The sequence below is a fragment of the Microtus pennsylvanicus genome, chromosome 11 (assembly GCF_037038515.1).
Source record: "Microtus pennsylvanicus isolate mMicPen1 chromosome 11, mMicPen1.hap1, whole genome shotgun sequence".
Lineage (NCBI taxonomy): Eukaryota > Metazoa > Chordata > Mammalia > Rodentia > Cricetidae > Microtus > Microtus pennsylvanicus.
This window is the reverse complement of record NC_134589.1, coordinates 27,265,623-27,290,062: the sequence shown is the minus strand read 5'-3', so window position 1 is coordinate 27,290,062 and position 24,440 is coordinate 27,265,623. Positions and strand designations below refer to the sequence as shown.

Genomic DNA, 24,440 nt, shown 5'->3' with positions numbered 1-24,440 from the left:
CTCTTTTGGTCACACTTAAGATGAAATCCCAAGATGTAAAGGGGACAGGTTTTTTGTTTGTTTGTTTGTTTGTTTGTTTGTTTGTTTTGCTAATGATATGCAGGGAAGAAAAGTAAGGGGTATTGCTTTGAAGGTCTGTAATAGGCAGGAAAGAGTGGTCTTTCTCTCCTCTGTCTCTGCAAACCTCAGAGGAGCCTGAAGGTTCTTGAAGTCGGGAGTGGTCTTGACCAGAGCTGACCCTGAAGCTCAAACCTCACCATAGCCTCTGCCTTTCCTTGCCCTTATCAGTGGTCTGCCTGTAAGGGGTGGGCAAAGGTGACTGGCATGGGAGAAGACGGGCTATCAGGCGGAGAAACAGAAATTGCGGGTACTGTGGACATCGAGGGGCAGGGGTACGACCCACGATGTGTCTGGTTCTCTTTTGTTTTTTATTTGTTTGTTTGTGACAGGGCCTCACCATGGAGGTCTGGTTGTCCTGGAACTCATTCTGTAGACCAGGCTGGCCTCGAACTCACAGAGACCTGCCTGCCTCTGCCTCCAAGTGCTGGGATTGAAGGCATGCACCACTATGCCTGACTGGTGTCTGATTCTTAAATCACACTCCTGCTTGAGGGGAGGAACTTTTCTGTCCAGTCTTTGTTTTCACATTTTACAGATAAGGAAACTGAGGCATGGAGCAGTGACCCCTCCCCCGAGAGTTACCAGGTCAGTCCAGGGTGGCAGCTAGAGAGATAACTAAACCAGGGCTGGGACTGGGAGTATGAGGGGCGTGACAGAGTGGAGATCCTGAGCCCCTTAAAGCTGCACCAACTAGCTGTCTTCCGGGCTGCAGGAAGAGGGTGGCTCACTGCTGGGGACACCCAATGTTCCTGCCCTTCCGCCCTTCCATACCCACCCCTCTTCAGCTTCCCCACCTGGGATGTAGAAGTCGTGGAGCCTGTCATTAGGAAGGGACTGTCTCTTTGAGAGGCCAGTCCCTCCTGCTCACTTGGGACTAGGTGTAAGTAAGGTTTCCCTTCTGTCCAAAGAAGAGGGAAAAGAGGGTCTCTGGCTAGGCCCTGGGAGCTGCAGGCACAGCAGACATTCCGGGATGACTCACAAGCCTGGAACTCGTTGTTGTGGACTAGTGGGGACAACCCTGACCAGTCGGGGTCAACTGGAGACCCACTCTGGGACAAGGAGGCAAGGGGGAAACCGTGGCCAGAGGTAGGGACTTCTGCCCAGACACTCGGGATACGGTCTCTGAGGTGCTGAGGGAGAGGGCACCTCATGACTCCCACTGTGTCTCTGCTGCAAGTTGGCAAATTGCAGCCTAAAGCAGCAGGAGGGAAGGAGTCTAGATTTCACAAAGGATTTCAAAGCTTCTGGGAACTTCCTTTCTTTTGACTAGTTTGACAAAAGGAGGAAAACCCCGCCCCTGCTTCAACCTCTTCTGGAGAGCAACGCTCTCTCCTGGCCTGAGAGGCTGAGGGATGGCTGGGATGACCTCCAGGGACACCCCACCCCGGGACCCTCCCAACTGCCACCTCTTGATTCTTGGTTGCCAGCTCTAACCTGCTTCACTCCCCGCTCCCTGTAACCCCAGTCCTCTCCATTCACTGGGTCTCCTCATGTTTGGGGAGGGGAAACTGAGACTCAGAGTGATCCTAGCTGCCCTCAACTCTGTCTGGCCTAGCAGGTTTCTGGATTAAGGTCGCCCGGGTCCTCTTCCAGCCACCCCAACGGAGACGGCTGCTGAGGCTCCAGCCTACGTGGCAGGCAATTGAGGGGGGCTGCACGGGAGGGAGCTGGGAATGAGGTCAGCGGGTTGGATGAGCCTGGCCGGCAGCGGAGGCATCTGGACTGCAGCAGTCTGGAAGGTTGGGGCCTCCAGCAGCCACTCCCAGCCCAGGGCTGTCAGTAGCCCGCCCACCGTGGCCTCCAGCCCGTCTTGCCCCGCCCTCCCTCCAACCCACACTCCCGGGGCCCCACCCCAGCCAGCTGGTTCCCATCAAGCCTTTCCAGGTGGCAGTTCCTCCCTGCCCACCAAGCTCCCTTCCCCCTCTGGCCACAGGGCCCAGCTGAGAGCCTGGAGCTGTTGTCTGGGACTGCCCGGGGCTCCCAAGCTTGGGCTGTAATGATATGGTGGTCTTGTATCATGCCTGCCTCTCCAGTCTCTGCCGCTTCCCTAGATTGGCGGTTCCCAAGGGAACTTAGAGGGTCTGAAAAACACGAGAGATCTTATCACACAGAGAGCACTTGGTCCCAGCTAACGTGGCCTGTCAGGCATTAGCCTTCTCTGGACCTCAAAGTTCTCTGTGCTGAGAGAGGAGAGCAAAGTGAGCACAAAACTTTCTTCCAACAGAATGTCTCTCTTTGATACTTCAGCCCCCAGACCCTAAACATTCTGGAGCCCTGCAGAGGTTGGACGGTAACTTTGCTCCTTTACCCCAGTCTACTCTCCTGCCGTCTTCCTGTTAATCCAGACCCACGTCCCCGCTCACTTTTCTCAGAACCTCAAGGGCGCCAGCTTTTTGGGTCTTTTTTGATGTTATTGACAATGTCAAAGTGCTTAGGACAAGTCTTTGTCAAAAGTCACAGCCATGCCCTGCTCAGAAATGGTCACCAACTCTTTAAGATGCTCGGACTGAGCCCCCAGAGTTCCAAGCCTCTGGACATTGGCTCCAGCGGACTCCTCCGGCCCTGTCTTGTTTGGCTCCTCTACCCGAGCCCTTGTCTGCTTGCTGTCATTCACACCCCATCCCCCTCCCTTTCTGAATTTGCAGCACCTTCTTCTCCAAATTGAGCCCTGCATTCAGCCCCATTGCATGTACTTCCCAGCTGGCTCCAAAGCCCCCTCCTCTGTGATGCCTGCCTCCTCTCCCCTAGGCATTGCCCCTAACACCCCCCACCCCCACAATCTTTCTAGAGGTGTCCATTTACTGTGCAAGACATAAGCCAGTCAGAAAAGCGGAGTTATTGCCCCATTTCACAGATCAGGGAGATAAAGTTCTGAGGCACGAAGCAATTTACAGTCCACAGTCAGTGTGTCTTGGCCAGACTCACTTTTGTTTGCATTTCGCAGACTTTCCTGTCCCCCTTTTTCTGAGGGTACAAGCTGTTGACCCTAATACTCTCCCAGCACAAGGCTGATCCCAGAGACCTTGCAGGAGTTTGCCTTGAATAGCATCAACTAGAGTGTCTGCCATAGACACCCAACTCAGGATCTTCTTTTCCAGTCTGCTCCCCCACCCCCAGACAAGCTCAGGAGCAGCCAGTCATTCACACCCCTCCTCACCCAACCCCACATCCACTCCGAGCCCAGCACCCCCCTAAGTTCTCCTCCACAAGGCTCACAAATCCTCCATTCTCGGTTTTGTTCCGTTCTCAGCAACCTGGCGCATGCCTCCTCACTGGGCCACACTGGCACCTCTCTGCCATTGTCCTTCCTCGGACCCCTTCAGCACACATCAGCCACTCCATCCAGGGACCTCGGCGACCCTTCACAGATGCAGACGTGACTGTACTCCCTCCTGCTTCACCCTCTACAGGGGATGTGCTGACCTCACAGGCCTGCCTGGTCTACTGGCCATGCTCACTCATGAGCCTTCTTGAGCCTTCCTGAGGGTCCCGAACCTGCTTGCTCCAGAATCTTTGCATGCATTGCTGCATCCGTCAACTCAAGTCCCCACCTGATGTGCCCTTTACCTAAGCCATCTCCACTCAGCCATCTGACTGACCAGGGTCCCAAGACAAAGGCAGACCCCCCCCCATTCACAACCTGGTCTGCTGCATGGTCGTGATTATGAGATTTCATTCACGTCTGCAGCCACAGGGTCTCTGCAGCTCACTGAATTCCGAGAAGACAAACCCTTGATGTTGAAGCACCATGGAGTGACTACATGAGAAAAATGAATGGTCACCTCAGCAAAGGAAGGGGGTGGCTGTGGGAAAGAAGGTGGGGCTATCTGATCCTCTGTACTGGATTCTTTCTGCTGCAAGCCCAGTTCTGTCCTGTTGGGTCCTCTGCCCAGATCTGACACAGGGAGTAGACTTTTTCTCTTACCCCTACCATAGTTCCACACGTGAAAACCTCCAGCCCCCTAAGAAGGGAGTGCTGGAGGCTGGTACAGAAGTGGAAGACTGAGATCTATAGCTGAGGCTTCCCTGGGGAGCAGGATGAGGGAAGGGAGACGATATCTGGATAGGTGTCCCCGACTCAAACTTTACCCCGTACCCAGCTCGGCAAACACACACTCTAAAACTTTCAAATCCAGCTGCATTGGAACCTTCGCATTTATATCCCTGTGCTTCAAACCCGAATTCGGGGTTGATACAAGACCCCCTAGACCTCCTCCCCTCCCTGAAGACAACTGGGCATCTTCACGCGACCAACAAAGAGCACTTCCCCGCAAAGACAGGATGCAGAGACTGGGAAACAGAGATGCCTGAAGAGAAGATGAAGGAGAGAAAGCCACGTGGGTGGAGGGGTGGGGACAATGGGCGGAGGCAGAGGAAAGAAAGGAGACCAGGAAAAATGCACGAAAAGGGAAGAGGTTGAGGGAGAGGAGTGGGGGGGGGGCAGGAAAGAAGAGAAGGAAGAAAGAGCGAGGGCAGGATGAGTAACACCTGGAAGAAGTGAAAACCCAGTCACGTGGTGCCTCCAGGTTTTAAGGAGTTCCTCCTCGGCCTTCAGACTCCCCCAGAGGCCCTGGGACTCACCTTTGGCGGGAAGAAGGGGTCTGACAGGAGAGCAGAGGGAGTTCCACTTCTGAACCGCACCTCAGTCCACCTGAGGTACCTGCCTCCCCACTCACTCTGAAGCTGAAGTCTCCTTTCTTTACCCACCACCCCTCCAAAGCAGCTTTCCCCCAGAAGTGACCATCGCCAAACACCATGTGGCTGAATCAGGGGATGGTTAACTCTGGGCCACCTAGTTCTTGCTAGAGCATCTATTTCTTCCTCCTTCCAGAACCTTCCATCCATCTTCATCCCTCTCTTCCTTCCCTTCTCTCTCTTTGTGAAACAGGGTTTCTCTGTATATCTCTAGCTGTCCTAGAACCCATTCTGTAGCCCAGGCTGGCCTCGAACTCACAGAGCTCTGCTTGCCTCTGCCTCCTGAGTGCTGGGATTGAAGGTGTGTGCCACCATGCCCAGTTCTTCCCTTCTTTCTCATTGGGCCACTCTTGTCGCATTACCAATGTGTGGTCTTCTACCCAATCCTTCACCCAGAAGGTACTAGAGGCTCAGCTCCAGCCCTCAGCTCTCCACCATCCATGCTGTTGCTGGGGACAACACCGTCCACACACACAGCTTCAGTCACTGTATTCCTGGGGTCCCCTCTTTCTCCTCTGAAATCTAGAATCTAGACAACAAAGATCTCTCTCTCTCTCTCTCTCTCTCTCTCTCTCTCTCTCTCTCTCTCTCTCTCTCTCTCTTTCATTTGAGATAGGGCTTCTCTGTGTAGCCCTGAGTATCCTGGAACTCACTTTGTAGACCAGGCTGGCCTCGAACTCACAGAGATCCGCCTGCCTTGCCTCCTGGGTGCTGGGATTAAAGGAGTGTGCCACCACAAAGGATTTTTTATGCATTCTGACTGGAGGCCTCACACGCATCAACCACTCTACATAAGGAGACTTGAATTCATTGGAATTAACCCTAAACTGGCCAAGAAAGGAGGGATGGAAAAAGGAAGGGGATGCTCAGAAGGGAAGGAGTAGAATTGGAGGTGAGCTTGGAAACCTAACAAAGCGCTCAGATGGTGCCAGGTGCCTTGCAGAAGAAAGGGAAGAAGAAAGGCACCCACACACCTAGGCTCCACCTCCAGGTTTTGCTCTGGGGACTTCCCTCTGAAGACTGTGGGGCTCTGTGGTGGGAGCTGGGCCATGTTTCATGCCCATGGCCTTTACTGCAGACTGAGATGCCCACTCCCACACACAGCTGCGCACTCTCCTTGCCCTTCTCCCAGGAGACCAGCTCTCTGGCCCTGGTCTGCAGCCAAGGCTGGAGGCAGAACAACTTTCTGGAGGATTTGAATGGGAAAGGCAAGAGAACTTCATGTAGGGCCTAGAATGACGGGGAAGCGTGTGAGAGGAGACAGGGGCGTGTGCCCTGTCAGGTGCGTTTATACCAGGGCTGCTGCCACTCCTGTGCCACACCACGGAGTCCAGAGGAGTCCTCACCCTCCCTCTGGGGTGGGGGGACATTTGGGAAAATTTGGAGAGAGAGAGAACTCAGGGCTCAGCACTTTCCTCCTTCTGTTTTTCTTCTTGAGGAATTTTTTTCCCCAATTGCTGATGACTTTACCATTCTTGGGGGTGGGGGGTGGAGATTCTGGCTTTTGCTCCCCCTACACTCCAAGTGCCGGACAAAGCTCTACATTCCACAAGAAGCCAGAGCTTCAGAGTTTCCTAAAGATGAGGTGGCGTGGCGTCTCCTCCCTTCCCAGCTCCAATTCCCCCTCCCCCCAGTCTCCAGTCCACAGCCTGGCCAGGGAGGCCCCGCCAGGCTGGGAGGAGACCCCAGCACATTCTTCCCCTCACTGTCATACTGCAGAAATTAAAGACACATCTTCGAGCTGGGTACCCGCCAGCCTTTTTAAGTTGGAAAGTGGTAGAGGAGGCCCGGAGCCTCCGCTCCATGCCACGTGGAAAGAAAGCTCCGAACCCATCTGGCTACAACCCCTGGGCAAAGACCTGGAATTGGGGTAGCGGTTGTCACCTAACACATACACACCAAGCCCCCACCCCACCCCCACCTCCAGGGGTCTCCAGGTCTCCATCAGAACCCCAGACCCTTGATGTATTGATGTAGCAGTCACCAATTCACACCTGTGAGGCTCCTCTCTTCTTCCAGGTGAGCCTGGGGGAGGCTAGGTCAGGAGCAAGGAAAGGAGATTCATTTGGGTCAGTGCTTTCCTAATATAAAACTCAATAAAAGGTGATCACACCAACTCCTTGTCAAGCCGTGCAGCATCCTACCCTAGACAAGTCTTCAAATGATTGCTCCTCTTAGGCACAGGGTCCTTCCTGGCCAATGTTGGGGAGCAGGGGCACCCTTTGGAACTGACCACAGTGGAAGGCAGAACTTCAGTGGGTTTCCGGAACTACCATCTCAGCATCTCAACCCCCAGTCTTGCCCTGCAGGCACTGGCACTAGGCGGGGGCAGATCCTGGGCCACAAGTTACTGCCACATGGTTGGGATAATTGATGAAGTCCCGTCCTTCCATTGCTGTCTCCAGTCCTGCCTCTCTGGAAACTATATTTTCCCTTTAATTATAGCCCCATGCAGTCTCCCACCCGCACTGCTCAGCCTAGCTGCCCACGGCCAGCGACGTGGCTCCCTCCCCTTCTGTTCCCTTGGTCTTTTTTTTTTCCTTTGCCTTCGTTGCACAAAACTAGCTCGGGAAGGGCGTGAAGGGGGGGGGGGGCAATGGAATCTTGGATGGTTTGGAGGAGGCGGGACTCCCTGATTCCACGTCTGCAGTTCTAAAGAAGCCGGTGGGGGAAGTGGCCCAGGACATCCGAGGCCCTGCAAGGAGACCCCAGTGCCTTCCCTCACCACTTATGTTTTGGCAGGGTGTAGGTCCTAAATAGATTGGGGGTCAGGCAGAGCATTTTGGGGGGATCGGATATAGGGGAAGAAAGGATACTAGAGACATCTTCTCTAAATATAACCCGCTGTTCTGGGGAAGGGGTACTACAAATGTCCCTTTCCTGATTGCAGAGGTGGAGAACAATGGCCAGGGTTTCTAGCAAAGAAGTGAGGGTGTGGGGGGGAGAAAGCCTTAAAATAAAGCCATTCTGCTTCCAAACACAAGTTCCCTCCACACACCGAATTCACCTAGGTGTCCCCAGATCAAGTCCAGGTACAATAAGAAAAGGGGACTCTCTGTCACTTTGAGAACAGCCCTCTGTGCCCATGAGCCTTCTCCCTGTTCTCTCTGGATTGATTCTGCTACATAAGAATGCCTCTAACCGCTTCCCGGCTGTAGCCACTGCTGGTACAAGACCCTTTTCTAAGGTATCCATGGTCACAGGTCTCCCCCAACAAGCTCACTTCCCAGCTCTGGGTTGAAGGAGTTCAGGGGATTAATTTATACAACAAACCCCAGTCCATAGCTTTAGGGGCCCAGAAATCCTCCAGCCTACCTTGCTACTCTATCACTTAACACCTAAGCCTCCTCTGGAAGGTCCAGAGTGTCAAACTTCTCCCCAACCTCAGCCTCAGTCACACCTGGAGCTGTAGAAGGGCTTATGGGTTTTTCTTGGAGCCATAGGCACAGCAAAACAGACCTCCATTCCCCCTCCCTCCTTTCAAGCAATCATATATCTGATTCATAGTATCTTTGAAGAGATGTCTAACTAGCTTGTTAGACATATTCTTATCCTTCACACCTGGACCACACCAAGAGATTACCTCTGCCCCTCACCATCCCAAACAGGCACATCTGCTTAGCTACTTGGTTCTTCTGATTTAGAGAGATGTCTGTCCAGCTTATTCCTTAGTTCTTCCCAAGGATGTCAGAAGCATTAAGAAGCGGGGCCAGTTTTCCCAATTATGCCTGTACCCTGACTCTTTTGTAATGTCCCCCCACTCAGACCCCCAGTTTCACATCCTTCTGATTTGAGGTCCCAGAAAAAAAAGTGCAAGGGGCATCCCCTACCCACAAATCAGTATACTGAGGCCCACACTCCGATGACAGTATCTCTGGCCAGGGTAGATCAGGGGGCAGGGGCGGCAGGATTGCAAAGGGGGGGGGGGCTGGGTGGACTCCTTTCCCTTCCTTTCCCTCCTCCCCCCTCTCCTATCCAAACTGGGGGCCGGGCCAGGCAGTTCTGATTGGCTGGGGGCCGGGCTGCCGGCTCCCCCTCTCCAAGAGGCAGGGTTCCTCCCAACTCTCCATCAGGATGGTATAAAAGGGGCCCAGGCCAGTCGTCGGAGCAGACCGGAGTTTCTCCTCGGGACAGAGCAGGAGGCACGCGGAGTGAGGACACGCATGAGCCGAAGCTAACCCCCAACCCCAGCCGCAAAGAGTCTACATGTCTAGGGTCTAGACATGTTCAGCTTTGTGGACCTCCGGCTCCTGCTCCTCTTAGGGGCCACTGCCTTCCTGACGCACGGCCAAGAAGACAGTAAGTTTCAAACTTTGGGGAGTTCACGGCTTCTTGGTATTGCTTTCTGCTCTGGATTCTGGCAAGTGAGGCTTAAACAGAAATGCGGGATGCTCCAGTCAGAGGTGGGAAGGTGATGAAGGGGAACTGGGAGGAGAGAGGACACCCAGGCGTGCAGATGAGGGTGGACAGTTCTCAGAAGTGGAGCGCGGGGTGAAATGACACAAGAAGTAAATTCCAAGCACCCACCAGTGGCATAACAGGAAAAGTGGGAATCTGGGCACGAGTTGGGACAGAGTACGTCGAAGATGGAATAAGGCCGCTGGAATAGAGATTCGTAGCCCAAGATGTAAAAGCTATCAAAAAGGCTGCGGGATGATTCATAAGGAAAGATTGTTTGCCTTCTCTGCAAGCTAGACAGTGTTGCTGGGGCCGCCGGGGTGCTGGGCTGGTGGGGGGGAGGGGACGCACAGAGTGGGAGGGTTGCTGGATGAGAAAGTTTGGCTCGGATTTGACAGGGCGCGGTCCCTGCGCCTCCTGCTGGTCAACCTGAGCACTACGCGTTCCGGGTCAGCATTTTACAGCGCTCGGGCTAAAGACGGAAGATCTGGGTTATTGCCGGGCTGGGACCCCCATCTCCAGACTGAGAAAATAATGCCAGGGCTGGGGTAGCCCGTCTTTGAAAGAAGTGGCTCAGGCCGGATAAAATTGTTTCCGCCCTACGCATTGCTTAGTGTTGCCTGCCACCTAGTGGTTCACTTGATCCGGTACTAGAGCCGTGGGCATGGTTTACTAATTACTGTTTGCAGGCTTGAGTTCTTTGGCTAAGAGAGAGAGACTCTCTTAGCTTTGAGGGACGGGGCTTGTCTCGAAAGCAAGCTTTTTAAGATTCCTGGGAGCGGGGGTGGAGGTTAGGATGTATCCAACTTTAGGACTGGACTCCACTGAAATCAGCTCAACATTTTAGCCCCTCCCACTTCATCCCACCTGCCCAGGGAATGGGGGTGGGACCAGGGCTGAAACACCCCTTCTCTCCTCCCACCCCCGCCTCTTGTCTGCGCGCAAACCACACCCCCATGAACCTCCTTTTACTGTATGGGACCCCTCCTACTCTCCTGCAGAAGGCTTTCTATTTCACTTGGTTTCCGCGCGCGTGGGCTGAAGTTGAGTTTGGAAGCAACCCCGGTCTAAAGCTTTGTTTAAATTCCTGAGAACTGGGAAGTTATAGCTGTCCTGGCCAGGATTCCCGGTGCTATCACTGAACGCCGCTTTGGAGCAGACCAGCATTTAAGGATTGGGGGTGGGGGGTGGGGGGAGAAGTGGGAAGTGGAAAATCTACGTGCGGCTATTAGACAGAGGAAAGGGTGAGTAGGGCTGGGATCCCTGGCGCCCCGAGGTGGGGTCTCAGAGCCGCTCACGTCCTGTTTCCCATTTGTGCAGTCCCTGAAGTCACCTGCATACACAATGGCGTAAAGATCCCTAATGGTGAGACGTGGAAAGCCGATGTCTGCTTGATCTGTATCTGCCACAATGGCACGGCCGTATGCGATGACGTGGTTTGCCAGGAAAACTTGGACTGTCCCAACCCCCAAAGACGTGAGGGCGAGTGCTGTGCTTTCTGCCCAGAAGAATATGGTACGTTCTGGACTTAGGCTTAGGGGAGGTCAGAGACCCATCTTTGCCTGTGCCGTGAAAGCCTCTAACACCTCGGATACCTTAGTAAATTTACTTCTAACTGCACATTTTTGCCCCCACAGAATCACCAAACCAAGAACTCATAGGAGTCCAGGTAATACTCTGCTCCCTGCTTCAGCTCAGCTCACCCGTGTGACTCCCACTGTCCTCCTATGGGCTGCAACTTCCCTCGTTTCTCTAATCTGTCTCTTATTTCTTCACCCTCAAACCCACAGGGACCCAAGGGAGACCGCGGCCCTCAAGGCCCAAGGGTAAGCATTGCATTCTAAGTGAGCTGGTACACTGGAGGGGGTGTGGTTCTGGTTTGTGCTTATAGCAACCCCACTCTCTCTTGGTCCAGGGACCTGCTGGCCCCCCTGGACAAGATGGCATCCCTGGACAGCCTGGGCTTCCTGGTCCTCCTGGTCCTGCTGGTCCACCCGGCCCCCCTGGCCTCGGAGGAGTAAGTAGATCGTTGAGACCCCAGACCTGTGTGACTCCCCGGTTTTTGTTTTGCTTTGGCTTTGACAGACATAACTTTATGTTTTTAAATAATCATAAACATATAGAAAAGTTGCAATAGTGTACAGAACTTCTACTCACCCTCCTTCACAACTCTTTGGCCACTCTGGGCACAGAACATGCCCGTGCCCTGTGTTTGAAGCACTTAAGTGCCTTTCCCTAAACAGGGACATTCTCCTATGGGACCACAGCACCAGATTTAATGTTCTTATAGCGCTATTGCCTAATATACAATCCACTGTCAGATTTAACCAATGCCCAAAGTGTCCTTTATAGCATTTCCCTCCCCCCTCCTGTCCACCAATTTCATTTCATCATCACCTCTTCGGTCCCCACGAATGTTGACTGTTTCTGAGACTCTTTGTCATCTTGGCTCAGCAAGTTTTTGAAGAGTCTGGTTGTCAGGCAGAGGCGGCTCTTTTATTGATTGTTCTGCGGTTTGGGATTGTCTGGTTCGATGGCTCAGTTGAGGTGTCTGCTACAGGAAACATCTTACAGGCAGTGTTGATGGCTTTCTTAATCACATCCGCAAGCGCGTGTCAGTTTGCCCCATGCCTGGCAATGCCCTCCCGCCCTTCGGTTCACCACCCCAGACCGATTTCTCATGCACTCTCTCTTCTTTTTCTAGAACTTTGCTCCTCAGATGTCCTATGGCTATGACGAGAAATCAGCTGGAGTTTCCGTGCCTGGCCCCATGGTGAGCCACCAGGGGGAGCAGTGGTGGCAAAGGGAATGGGGCGTGGGGGGAGGGATCCAGAAGAGAGAGGCCCACCATGGTCCTGCAAGGGGGAGGTGCAGAAAGCTTTGGGAGGTAAAGGCTACCTTTGGAACCTCAGACCTAGAGAAGATGAGGGACAACTGTGATTCCCACAGTAAAATCAGACCACTCCCACGTGGCTTTCACCCACAGATATCACATGCCTCCCCTTTTTTTTCCTTCTGTAGGGTCCTTCTGGTCCTCGTGGTCTCCCTGGTCCCCCTGGTGCACCCGTACGTATCCAAGGATCTTTGTGAATCATCTTGGGCATGTGGGGGACGTTGGAGGAGAACGATTGGGGTGAAGGCAGGAGGCTGGTAGACATCTCTTGTAAGAGGGAGACAGCCTAGCAAGAACCTGCCTTTCTGAGCCTCTCCTTCTCTCCTTCTCCAGGGTCCTCAGGGTTTCCAAGGCCCCCCTGGTGAACCTGGAGAGCCTGGCGCTTCAGTAAGTCAGTCCTTCGTTTGACACACCTCCCTCTCCACAAATTCTCCTGTGAAAGTCACTCGTACTGAGTGAAGGATGACCTGTGTCCCCTCCCGACTCCAGTCTTCCTCTTTGTTGTCTCTCATTTGGGGGTTCTAACAACCTCTCCTGTCTCCTCTAGGGTCCAATGGGTCCCCGTGGCCCCCCAGGCCCCCCTGGCAAGAACGGAGATGATGTGAGTAACCCCAGGGGAAGACACCAGCTCATCCCGTGGCCTTCTCTGTGTGGGTCCTTAGATCCTCCTGGCAGGGTCTCACCACCCTCGGGGGCAATAACCAGGGGAAGAAGATGAAAGTTCTCCTTGGTGCCCAGAGGGTTCTTGGCAGTGATCTTTCCACTGAGTAGCATGTTTTAGTAAGGCAGTGCCCACCTCCGTCCATACTCCCATCCTCATTCCTTGGAGTAATCCAAGTTTAAGAGCTCCGGTTGATCCGATGTGGAAATGAATGCATGGTGACAGAAACTACTTTGAAGGTACTCAAAAGTCACCAGAGGTTTCATTGTAGATCTAAACTGAATTTTAGGTTCAAAGTTAGATTCTGGGTCCCAAAATCAGACCGAACCTTCAATAGCCCCAAAACACCTGAGCCCTTCTACTCCTTCCTAGTATGGGGTGGGGCACACCCATAATGACCTTTCCTCTCTCTGCAGGGAGAAGCTGGTAAACCTGGCCGTCCTGGTGAGCGTGGACCTCCTGGGCCTCAGGTGAGGATAGGCCCCGGGTCTAAACTGAGCTGGGGATGCGTTTAGGAGCAGTGTTCCAGAGCCCTCCTGACTCCTTTCTGTGTCCTTATCTGCCTTTCTCTCCAGGGTGCTCGGGGATTGCCTGGAACAGCTGGCCTCCCTGGAATGAAGGGACACAGAGTAAGTCTCCTTTGAGTCATTAAAGTCCCCAAAGTCCCAAGCCACCATTCTAGACCCTTCCCCCAAGAGATCCTGTTGTGTATCATGTTAGTTGGTAGCTGCAGATGTCTCAAAGGTCATGGGTTAGACATCCAAAAGAACTTCCTTTCTTGGGAAGGATGTCCCTATAAAGAGACTGGATGGGACAATAGGTGAATTGGGGTCTGGTCTGGCTCAGAGACAGGGAGATGGCTGTGGTGATCTAAAACTCCTCAAATCTGTGTGGGTATCCAAGTGGCATACACCTCCCCAGAGTCTCACCTCATCTCTCTTTCCTCCCTTAGGGTTTCAGTGGTTTGGATGGTGCCAAAGGAGATGCTGGTCCTGCTGGCCCTAAGGTAAGAGGCTGTCAAAAGGTTCTGCACACACACACCCCAACAGTCCTGCTGTACACGAAGCCCTCACTCTGTTCTCTGTCCCTAGGGAGAGCCTGGCAGTCCTGGTGAAAATGGAGCTCCTGGCCAGATGGTGAATATGCTACCTTGAGGGTGGGGGTGCCTCAAGAGGGAGGGGTTGAGTGAAGGGTGGATGGAGGCTGGCAGAGAGTGTATCTCCATCTCGCTTGACATCTCTTGGTTTGGTTATTAGGGTCCCCGAGGCCTGCCTGGTGAGAGAGGTCGCCCTGGAGCCCCTGGCCCTGCTGTAAGTACTCCTAGCCCCCTGGGAAGTCCCTGGGCTCTGGCTGGGGTTCACCAGGGACTCTGGAAGCTGTCTAATGCTCAGGGGCATAACTGGGTCTCCCCTTTCTCTTACAGGGTGCTCGTGGTAACGATGGTGCTACTGGTGCAGCCGGGCCCCCGGTAAGGATGACTTTGACTTTGAGTTTGGGAGTGGGGTGAGGTCTCAGTGTCAGCTCTTGGGGCTGACATCAGCTGTTGAAACTTAGGAGCTTTTAGCTTCTATCTGTGCCTTGTAGTTAAACATCCATTTTGTTCCCAGGGTCCCACTGGCCCCACTGGACCTCCTGGATTCCCTGGTGCAGTTGGTGCTAAGGTGAGACCCATTCTTTCTTCGAACATGACTGTCACAGAATAAAAACTGGGTGTCCCCCCATACCAGAGCAGCCCAGAGTGGAAAGAGCGAAGCGCATTCCTCAATACCCTTATCCTAGGGTCCCCTCCCTAGCTCTCAAAGTCCTCATCCTTCCTCTTCTGCCCCCCCCCACACACACACACCTGACATCCAGAAGTAATGCTAGACGCCCAGCTTGGGTTCTGATTTGTCCTTTCCTCCAACACAGGGTGAAGCTGGTCCCCAGGGAGCCCGAGGCTCTGAAGGTCCCCAGGGTATTCGTGGTGAGCCCGGACCCCCTGGCCCTGCTGGTGCTGCCGGCCCTGCTGTAAGTGTCACCTGCTGCTGCCTTCCTGGGCTACTTGCCAGCTTCAGAGTCCTTGCCTGCCACTCACCCTCCTTTCTCTATGTGATAGGGAAATCCTGGTGCTGATGGACAACCTGGTGCTAAAGGTGCTAACGTAAGTCACCACCAGCCCTCCTCGGACGCCCGCCTGCCACCTGCCTCATGCCTTCCACCCCTGGGCTAAAATGTCTATCCTGCCTCCTGTAGGGTGCTCCTGGTATTGCTGGTGCTCCTGGCTTCCCTGGTGCCCGAGGCCCCTCTGGACCCCAGGGCCCCAGTGGCGCTCCAGGTCCCAAGGGTAACAGTGTAAGTACAAAACGCTCCCTTCCGCCCAACTCATGCACTAGCTCCAGTGCGCCCCTTCTGGGGAAGCATACGTTTGCGAACCAACAGAGTAACGCCAATTCATCTCATTCTCTTCTGCTACCCCAACACAGGGTGAACCTGGTGCTCCTGGCAACAAAGGAGATACTGGTGCCAAAGGAGAGCCCGTAAGTCCTACATCACCCCTCCTTCTCCTCAGCCCCTGGGGCCTGGACGACTCTCAAGAGAGACCAAGGGAGGACGGGAGCCCCCGCCCCATACCCAGGGGCCCTGTGGTTAGAGGCCAGCGTCATGGGCTTCAAGACTTGTGCCCCCTGACCACTCCCTTTCTGCCCACTCCAGGGCCCTGCTGGTGTTCAAGGTCCCCCTGGTCCTGCTGGGGAAGAAGGAAAACGAGGAGCCCGTGGCGAACCTGGACCTACTGGCCTGCCCGGACCTCCTGGCGAGCGTGTAAGTCCCCTGTGCCTCTCCTTCTCTGCCCTCAGTGTTTGCCCTGTCCCTGGGGTGGTGATTAATCTCACTGGTCTCTTCTTTTCTGCCTGCAGGGTGGACCTGGAAGCCGTGGTTTCCCTGGTGCTGATGGTGTTGCTGGCCCCAAGGTAATTTCTCTTCCTTGCAGAGGAGCTCACCTCCCCCGACAGGACTGGTCACGCCTCCCAACACTCATGACCCCAACAATGCTCCCTGTTACCTGGGCCCATCTTTGTGCCTCCCTCCTCCTCATATTTGGCATCTCCAATGATGCCCCTCAAAGTCCTGAACGTTCCCCCAGCATGAAGAGGATGTGGATGCCAGCCCGTGGTAATGAGGCCAAGGCTGTGGCCCTGATGTGTCTTTGACTTCTATTCACTTAGGGTCCTGCTGGTGAACGTGGTGCTCCCGGGCCTGCTGGTCCCAAAGGTTCTCCTGGTGAAGCTGGTCGCCCTGGTGAAGCTGGTCTGCCTGGTGCCAAGGTGAGAGCCAAGATCCTCTTGTTCTGCACGAGACTGGGACAGCCTGCAACTGGTACTCCATACCCCTCCTCCACCACTCCCTCCCCCTGCCTCCATTCATGCTCCTGCCTCTCCCTAGGGTCTCACTGGCAGCCCTGGAAGCCCTGGTCCTGATGGCAAAACTGGCCCTCCTGTAAGTATGCTTCCTCTCTCATGTGTCACCTCCACCCTCCTGTGTATGCACCTTGGTCCTTACCACAACTCTTGTGCCTCTCATCCTCAGGGTCCCGCTGGTCAAGATGGTCGCCCTGGACCCCCAGGTCCTCCTGGAGCCCGTGGCCAGGCTGGTGTGATGGGATTCCCTGGGCCTAAGGGCACTGCTGTAAGTACTCACTGAGGAACAATGCAGAACAGGCACACTAACTCCGCTGACTTGCTGCGTGACCTTGGGCCCTTTAATGACCTTTCCGGGACCCATTGGTAAAACAGGAGACTTTTGGCTCCTTGATATTGTTTTGTCCCTGATAATTAAGTATTGTTGCTGGGTGAGCATCCCCCAGCATACAGATAAGATTGGTCTTCTATGAGATAGTCATCCCCAAGTGTGGTAGGAAGAAGAGAACCCCGAGGAGATGACAGCCATTAGCAGTTCAGGTCACCACAGTTGTGTGTCAGGAAAAGGGAGAGGAGAAGGTGACCAGGAAGGAGCCTTGGGCAGCATCCACTTTGTGTGCAGCAGAGAGAGACCAAGCATGAGATGCCAGAAAGGCTTTCCCTAGAGGATTCAGCCTTCTTGAACAGAAAGCCCTCTAGGAATACTCACTGTAATGAGGGGTCTTGACTGTAGTGAATCCCATGACCCTCAATTCTGCCTCTCTTTCTACACAGGGAGAACCTGGAAAGGCTGGAGAGCGGGGTGTTCCTGGACCCCCTGGCCCTGTTGTAAGTATCTCTTTTAAGTCTCTGTCACCTTTCTGCCCCTGCCTATGACACATACCATCTGTAGCGACTGTGAGGACACCAGAAGCCACAGCAGGCTCTGCCTTGTCCCAGAGGTCCAGGCCTTACCTGCCACTGCCATCTGCCTTACCACTCTGAGCTTGCCACCTTCTTCCCACAGGGTCCTGCTGGCAAAGATGGAGAAGCCGGAGCTCAGGGAGCCCCCGGCCCTGCTGTAAGTGTTTCTGTCAGGGAGGCCTGGAGAGCAGGGAAAGGGGGGACTCTGCCTCCCTCCCCCTTGGACTACTCATGATGACAACCTCTTCTCTGTGACAGGGTCCTGCTGGTGAGAGAGGCGAACAAGGCCCTGCTGGCTCCCCTGGATTCCAGGTAAGACCTGGTGACAGGTTTGTAGGGGAGTGCTGAATGTTTCTTTGTTAACTCTCACAGATTCTAAACCCTTCTCTCTCTCCCATCTCCACCCTGTAGGGTCTCCCCGGCCCTGCTGGTCCTCCTGGTGAAGCAGGCAAGCCCGGTGAACAGGTAAGGGGTAGCAACTGGCCAGAGGGCAGGAGCAGGCAGGAAATAAAAAAAGAGACAGACCACCCACTGCCCCTAGATGAGCAGGGAACCAGCAGCTAGAAGGATAGAGGTTAGATGCAGGGGAGGACTGTGGTTACACAGACTGAGGGAGCTGCATATGATGTGGAAGTGGTTGCATGGCTTCTAGGCAAGGTGACTTCTCTACACGCATCCTGGAATAACTCTGCTTTACCGCAAGCCTTCCCATTGTAAGGAGAGATTCCAAATCTCAGCCAAGAATGTTTTCACTTCTAAACATGGCTCCCAAGGACCAGCTCCCAGGGAGAGGGGTGGAAGCTCTTTCTCAAGGGGAATTTGGGCTCACTGTGTTCCTCTTTCCCACCCTTAGGGTGTCCCTGGAGACCTTGGTGCCCCTGGACCCTCTGGAGCAAGAGTAAGTGGGTCCTCTCATGCCACTTTCGTTACAATGTCCCGAGCTCGGCCCTGTTGGAGCAGCCATCATGTGCCCTCTCCTTCCTTTGCAGGGCGAGAGAGGTTTCCCTGGTGAGCGTGGTGTACAAGGTCCCCCAGGTCCTGCTGGTCCCCGTGGAAACAATGGTGCTCCCGGCAATGATGGTGCCAAGGTGAGGGCATCGTGGAAAGCATATGATGGTTATGACCCAAGCCACAGGGATGTGAAGGGTTGGGGGACAAGACCAGAGAAGGTACCCATGAGACCTGAGGTCGGGTTCATGAGTTTGTCCTTCTAGCTGGAACCTTGACCTTGGATCCACACATAGGAGATTCTAAGTGAGCTCGGGGGTCGGAGATGCTTCCTGGGACTCCATGTCTCACTCATCTTCTTGTTCACCAAACAGGGTGATACTGGTGCCCCCGGAGCTCCCGGTAGCCAGGGCGCTCCTGGTCTTCAGGGAATGCCTGGTGAACGTGGTGCAGCTGGTCTTCCAGGTCCTAAGGGTGACAGAGTAAGTCAACCTTCCCTTGAGCCCTTGGTGGGTCTCACCTATCTCCTCACTTTGCTAGGTAATCTTATACCTGTGATTCAGGCCCTTCTCTTGATGTGTTACCATGGTGATGAGAGTTGGGCCATCTCCCTGACAGAGGCTCCTTTATTTATCACACTGTAGAGATCAGGGGCCTCTTAACCAAGGTCCCACCTGAACCCCACATAGTCACCTTTTCCCCGGAAAAGATCTTGTATCCTTGGCACCGGGTCTGAGAAACGTCTGCAGGATGCTGTAGCTCAACTCCTGGCCCCACACTGGAAGTCTGACTTTTCCCTATCTTTAGGGCGATGCTGGTCCCAAAGGTGCTGATGGTTCTCCTGGCAAAGATGGCGTCCGTGGTCTGACTGGTCCCATTGGTCCTCCTGGCCCTGCTGGTGCCCCTGGTGACAAGGTGAGTGGCTGCCTTGTCACCTTATTTCCTAACACACAGCTTCCTCAGCAAGCCCAGGTGGGGCTTTGCAGGGAAGGCAGATCATGCCACATGAAGCTGGTGACCCAGGAGGTTCAAAGAACCAGAAGGGAAAGGAGATGCTATTGGTTCATCTTCTAGGAGAGTTTAGAGCGCTTGTCTCTCCCTCATAGGGAGAAACTGGTCCTAGTGGTCCTGCTGGTCCCACCGGAGCCCGTGGTGCCCCTGTAAGTACAGACGACCCCCTGATAAGATCTGTGTTCAGCCCTTCTCTCTTACCTGCTTTCTGCTCCTTCCACCCCCACCCCTGACCATCACCTCTGTGCCTTTGCTCCTTCTGTTTCTCTCCTTTCCCAATGTGGAGACATCTCTCCAAAGTCATCATCTTCTTCTTCCAGGGAGACCGTGGTGAGCCTGGCCCCCCTGGCCCTGCTGGTTTCGCTGGCCCCCCTGTGAGTACCAATACCCTCTTTACTTTCTGTCACCAGCCGAGATAGGAGGCATAGGACCTTGGGTGACTGAATGAGGACAGAAGTGTAACCCTGAGTCGGGGGAGAAGGGTGGGGAGGGACTGGTTGTCTCCAAGCTTCTAGCTGCCCCCCCCCAGCCCAGAGGCCTGCTGCTGCCCCAGGCTGCCTTATCCACTGCTCCATTCTCCCTCTTGTCCAGGGTGCTGATGGCCAACCTGGTGCTAAAGGTGAACCTGGTGAAACTGGTACTAAAGGCGACAGTGGTCCTCCTGGCCCCGCTGGACCTGCTGGACCTCCTGGCCCCATTGTGAGTCCTTCGTCCTCTACAACCCAAGTTTCTGGTAGCCTTAGACTTGGGCCTAGCCTGGGTCTTATACCTTTACACTCTCTTACAGGGTAACGTTGGTGCTCCTGGACCCAAAGGTGCTCGTGGCTCTGCTGGTCCCCCTGTGAGTACCATCCACGTCTCTGTGGCGTCTCCCCAAAGCCAGAGATTGGAGGAGATCGGGCCTGGTAAGCTTACTGTTCGCTTCTGACCACACTGTGTTCTCTCCGGCCAGGGTGCTACTGGTTTCCCTGGTGCTGCTGGCCGTGTTGGTCCCCCTGGCCCCTCTGTGAGTATCTGTGGTTTTGGATTGGGGTGAGGGACAAGCACTGTCAGGACAGTGGGCTTGGCTGGGACATGTAACTATGATGCTTTGGAAACCTGGACTCTGACAGTCCCTCTTGTGCCCATTTAGGGAAATGCTGGACCCCCTGGCCCTCCTGGTCCTGTTGGCAAAGAAGGAGGCAAAGGTCCCCGTGGTGAGACTGGTCCCGCAGGACGTCCTGGTGAAGTTGGTCCCCCAGGTCCCCCTGGCCCTGCTGGTGAGAAAGGAGCCCCTGGTGCTGATGGACCTGCTGTAAGTGCTAGCTCTGATCTCTGTTGTTCTGGAGTGTTTCAGAATAGTGAATACTCTGTGTTATTGTGAGCCCTTCTCACCCCTGTCTGCCTCCCACAGGGCTCTCCTGGTACCCCTGGACCTCAGGGTATTGCTGGACAGCGTGGTGTGGTTGGTCTGCCCGGTCAGAGAGGAGAAAGAGGCTTCCCTGGTCTTCCTGGCCCCTCTGTGAGTGCTCCTTCATGTTGGGGGGTCTCCAAGACAAATCATGCCAGGACTTGGAAGGGGCGGGGCAGCAGTGGCAGAGGCGAGGAGAGCAAATATGATAGAAGCGGACTCATGGCTCCAGACCCCACATCTGGTCTCGTCTTACTCTCTCTCTTCTTCTTTAGGGCGAACCCGGCAAACAAGGTCCTTCTGGATCAAGTGGTGAACGTGGTCCCCCTGGCCCCATGGGTCCCCCTGGATTGGCTGGCCCTCCTGGTGAATCTGGACGTGAGGTAAGAAGCCTCCATCCCTTAGCCAGTGACGGTACAGGACCACTAGGACTGTGCCTGACCTCTTTCCTGGGGTGGTCACTCACTTCTCCCAACTCCCTCTACAGGGATCCCCTGGTGCTGAAGGCTCCCCTGGAAGAGATGGCTCTCCTGGCCCCAAGGTAAGAGATCAGGCCCCACACCAGGGCTGGATTCTGGTTTGCCCTGGCCCCTGCCCAGCCTGGGTAATTCATCTGAGACTGACTTTATGACCTCTGCCCTCTGCTCCCAGGGTGACCGTGGTGAGACTGGCCCTGCTGGCCCCCCTGGTGCCCCTGGTGCTCCCGGTGCTCCTGGCCCTGTTGGCCCTGCTGGCAAGAGTGGCGACCGTGGTGAGACTGTAAGTAGCTGGGCCTCTGCTTCAGGCATGCCCAAAGGCTAGGGAATGGATGAATGACCTCATCCAGCTGCGGGAAAAGCGGGAGTCTTGGGATTTGTCTGGGTCCTTGGCCTCCCTGGAAAAACTGAGCCATAACTTGGCCTTGAGGCCCATCTCGCCCCATCTCCATCTGCCCCAGGCACGGGGCTTGCCCCAGGCACGGGGCTTGCCCCAGCACTTTGAGTGAGGCCTGGCTCTGGAGAAGCTTGACTGGCAGTCAGGAGAGGTGGTCACCGCACCAGAGATGTGGGCTAGGAATCTGACCAAGAGGAGCTCATCCTGCAGCCCCCAGGCTTGGCCTCCCCTAGTCAGGATCTAACACACTATTTTCTCCCCAGGGTCCTGCTGGTCCTGCTGGTCCCATTGGCCCTGCTGGTGCCCGTGGCCCTGCTGTAAGTGTCCCATGCAAACCTCACGTCCTGTGAACACCGGCCTAGGTGTGAACAGTGTCCCCCTTGACAGCAGTAGAACTTCACCCAACAGCCTGTCTTCTGCTCTCTTTTAGGGACCCCAAGGTCCCCGTGGTGACAAGGGTGAGACAGGCGAACAAGGTGACAGAGGCATAAAGGGTCACCGTGGCTTCTCCGGTCTCCAGGGTCCTCCTGGCTCTCCTGTGAGTATACCCAGTTTCCCGGACTCTGACCTCTCCCACCAGCTCCCTGTGCTTGCTGCGTATGGGAGGAAGAGCTCTTCCTTGTTTCTTCTCTAGACAGACATTCTGATTCCTTCCTAGTGGGGGAGAGGGGCAGAAGATTTCTGGGCATTTCTAACAGGGAGAGAGGTACCCAGACAGGGATTGTGGAAGTGGTCTTAGCATATGGACAACTTGGAGCTAGAGTTCTAGAATGAAGGGGGCATGTTACCCCCCCCCTACTGCCTCTGAACTGCCTTTCTCTGTCCTTTAGGGTTCTCCTGGTGAACAAGGTCCCTCTGGAGCTTCTGGTCCTGCAGGTCCCCGGGTAAGTTGCACTTTCCATTACTTCTTCGTGGGTCCTCCATCTCAGCTACCGTGAGGACCCCTGGTTACCTTCAGGCATCCCTCTGTTCTCCACAGAAGAGTTCAGAGGCCAGACAGGGTGGGGAGAAACAGACCCTTGGTCTTATACAGTCTCTGGCCTTCTGATCCTGGCTCCTTCCAGGACACCCATAGTAACTAGTTGAGAACACTCTTTAAGGCAGAAATGGGGACCAGACTGAGTCAGCGATGGGGAGGGTGCTCCTCAGCCAGAGTCGGGGCTGCCTTGGGATTCTGACCAACTTTCTCCGGCCATCTCTACCACTAGGGTCCCCCTGGCTCTGCTGGTGCTCCTGGCAAAGATGGACTCAATGGTCTCCCCGGCCCCATTGGCCCCCCTGGTCCTCGAGGTCGTACTGGTGACAGCGGTCCTGTTGTACGTAGCCCCACATCCTCTGCCTCATGACTCTCCATCCCCTAGGAGACTGGAACACCAGGAAACCTTGACCTCCTCTCTTTAAACAGGGTCCTCCCGGCCCTCCTGGACCCCCTGGCCCTCCTGGTCCTCCCAGTGGCGGTTACGACTTCAGCTTCCTGCCTCAGCCACCCCAAGAGAAGGCTCACGATGGTGGCCGCTACTACCGGGCTGATGATGCCAACGTGGTCCGTGACCGTGACCTTGAGGTGGACACCACCCTCAAGAGCCTGAGCCAGCAAATCGAGAACATCCGAAGCCCCGAAGGCAGCCGCAAGAACCCCGCCCGCACGTGCCGTGACCTCAAAATGTGCCACTCTGACTGGAAGAGCGGTAAGGACCAAGCCCAGCTGCCTCCCCTCCCCAACCCTCTTTCTCCCACCATGCCTCTTCCCCCATGCCTTTACGCATCCCACTTTCCACAATGGTGCTGGCTGCCTACTTCTCCTGACTCTGTGTTGCCCTGCCCACTTTAGGAGAGTACTGGATTGACCCTAACCAAGGCTGCAACCTGGATGCCATCAAGGTCTTCTGCAACATGGAGACAGGCCAGACCTGTGTGTTCCCCACTCAGCCCTCTGTGCCCCAGAAGAACTGGTACATCAGCACAAACCCCAAGGAAAAGAAGCATGTCTGGTTCGGCGAGAGCATGACTGATGGATTCCAGGTACAGGCGCTGAACCCTAGAGCCACTTTGCAGGAGATGGGCTAGCCTCCTGCTCAGAAGGCAGCGGAAGTCCTGGAGTAGATTTAATACTGGCTTAGTGGAAGGGCAGAGTCGGTCTAGGAGACAGGAGTCTTGGGTCCCTTAGGTGCCCATGGACAAGGGGTGCCCTACTTTTTAACTTGAGATGAAATTTCTTAGCAGATTTTGGGCAGGAAGGCCAGGGACTAGAAATTCCATGTGGTCACCCATTGCCTGCTCTCTCTGGCCCACGCAGTTCGAGTACGGAAGCGAGGGCTCCGATCCTGCTGACGTCGCCATCCAGCTCACCTTCCTGCGCCTGATGTCCACCGAGGCCTCCCAGAACATCACCTACCACTGCAAGAACAGCGTGGCCTACATGGATCAACAGACCGGCAACCTCAAGAAGTCCCTGCTCCTCCAGGGTTCCAACGAGATCGAGCTCCGTGGCGAGGGCAACAGCCGCTTCACCTACAGCACCCTTGTTGACGGCTGCACGGTGAGTCCTCCAGATGGGATCAGCTTACCTCTCTGGGCTTCTGCTTTAGCCTTTTGGCAGATCAGAGTGACCCTCACTCCGTCACTGCCCTTGGTAAAATGACCCCCTCCCACCGTTTTCATCCACTCCAGAGTCATACCGGAAGTTGGGGCAAGACAGTCATCGAATACAAAACCACCAAGACCTCCCGCCTGCCCATCATCGATGTGGCTCCCTTGGACATTGGTGCCCCAGACCAGGAATTCGGATTAGACATTGGCCCTGCCTGCTTCGTGTAAACTCCCTCCACCCCAATCTGGTTCCCTCCCACCCAGCCCACTTTCCCCCAACCCTGGAAACAGATGAACAACCCAAACTGAATTTCCCCAAAAGCCAAAAAAAAATGGGGGACAATTTCACATGGACTTTGGAAAACATTTTTTTTCTTTGCATTCATCTCTCAAACTTAGTTTTTATCTTTGACCAACTGAACTTGACCAAAAACCAAAAGTGCATTCAACCTTACCAAAAAGGAAAAAAAAAAAGAATAAATAAATAACTTTTTAAAAAAGGAAGCTTGGTCCACTTGCTTGAAGACCTATGTGGGTATAAGTTCCTTTCTGCCCGCTGGGCTT

General features: G+C 54.7%; 1 protein-coding gene across 1 annotated transcript; it reads left to right on the top strand.

Annotated features, from left to right (window-relative positions):
- Window positions 1–8,924: 8,924 nt before the first annotated feature.
- Col1a1 (collagen type I alpha 1 chain) lies at window positions 8,925–24,380 on the top strand. The gene is made up of 51 exons (XM_075991035.1): window positions 8,925–9,114; window positions 10,534–10,728; window positions 10,851–10,882; window positions 11,004–11,039; window positions 11,129–11,230; window positions 11,918–11,986; window positions 12,235–12,279; window positions 12,440–12,493; window positions 12,654–12,707; window positions 13,184–13,237; window positions 13,343–13,396; window positions 13,720–13,773; window positions 13,859–13,903; window positions 14,024–14,077; window positions 14,191–14,235; window positions 14,375–14,428; window positions 14,676–14,774; window positions 14,863–14,907; window positions 15,000–15,098; window positions 15,230–15,283; window positions 15,459–15,566; window positions 15,662–15,715; window positions 15,971–16,069; window positions 16,188–16,241; window positions 16,332–16,430; window positions 16,937–16,990; window positions 17,169–17,222; window positions 17,324–17,377; window positions 17,477–17,530; window positions 17,919–17,963; window positions 18,055–18,153; window positions 18,388–18,495; window positions 18,821–18,928; window positions 19,120–19,173; window positions 19,345–19,398; window positions 19,616–19,723; window positions 19,812–19,865; window positions 19,977–20,030; window positions 20,157–20,318; window positions 20,418–20,525; window positions 20,690–20,797; window positions 20,902–20,955; window positions 21,066–21,173; window positions 21,551–21,604; window positions 21,718–21,825; window positions 22,118–22,171; window positions 22,496–22,603; window positions 22,693–22,975; window positions 23,119–23,309; window positions 23,584–23,826; window positions 23,958–24,380. Exons 1-51 carry the CDS (start codon window positions 9,039–9,041, stop codon window positions 24,102–24,104), a joined length of 4,362 nt encoding a protein of 1,453 aa, XP_075847150.1. The 5' UTR covers window positions 8,925–9,038; the 3' UTR covers window positions 24,105–24,380.
- Window positions 24,381–24,440: the final 60 nt, after the last annotated feature.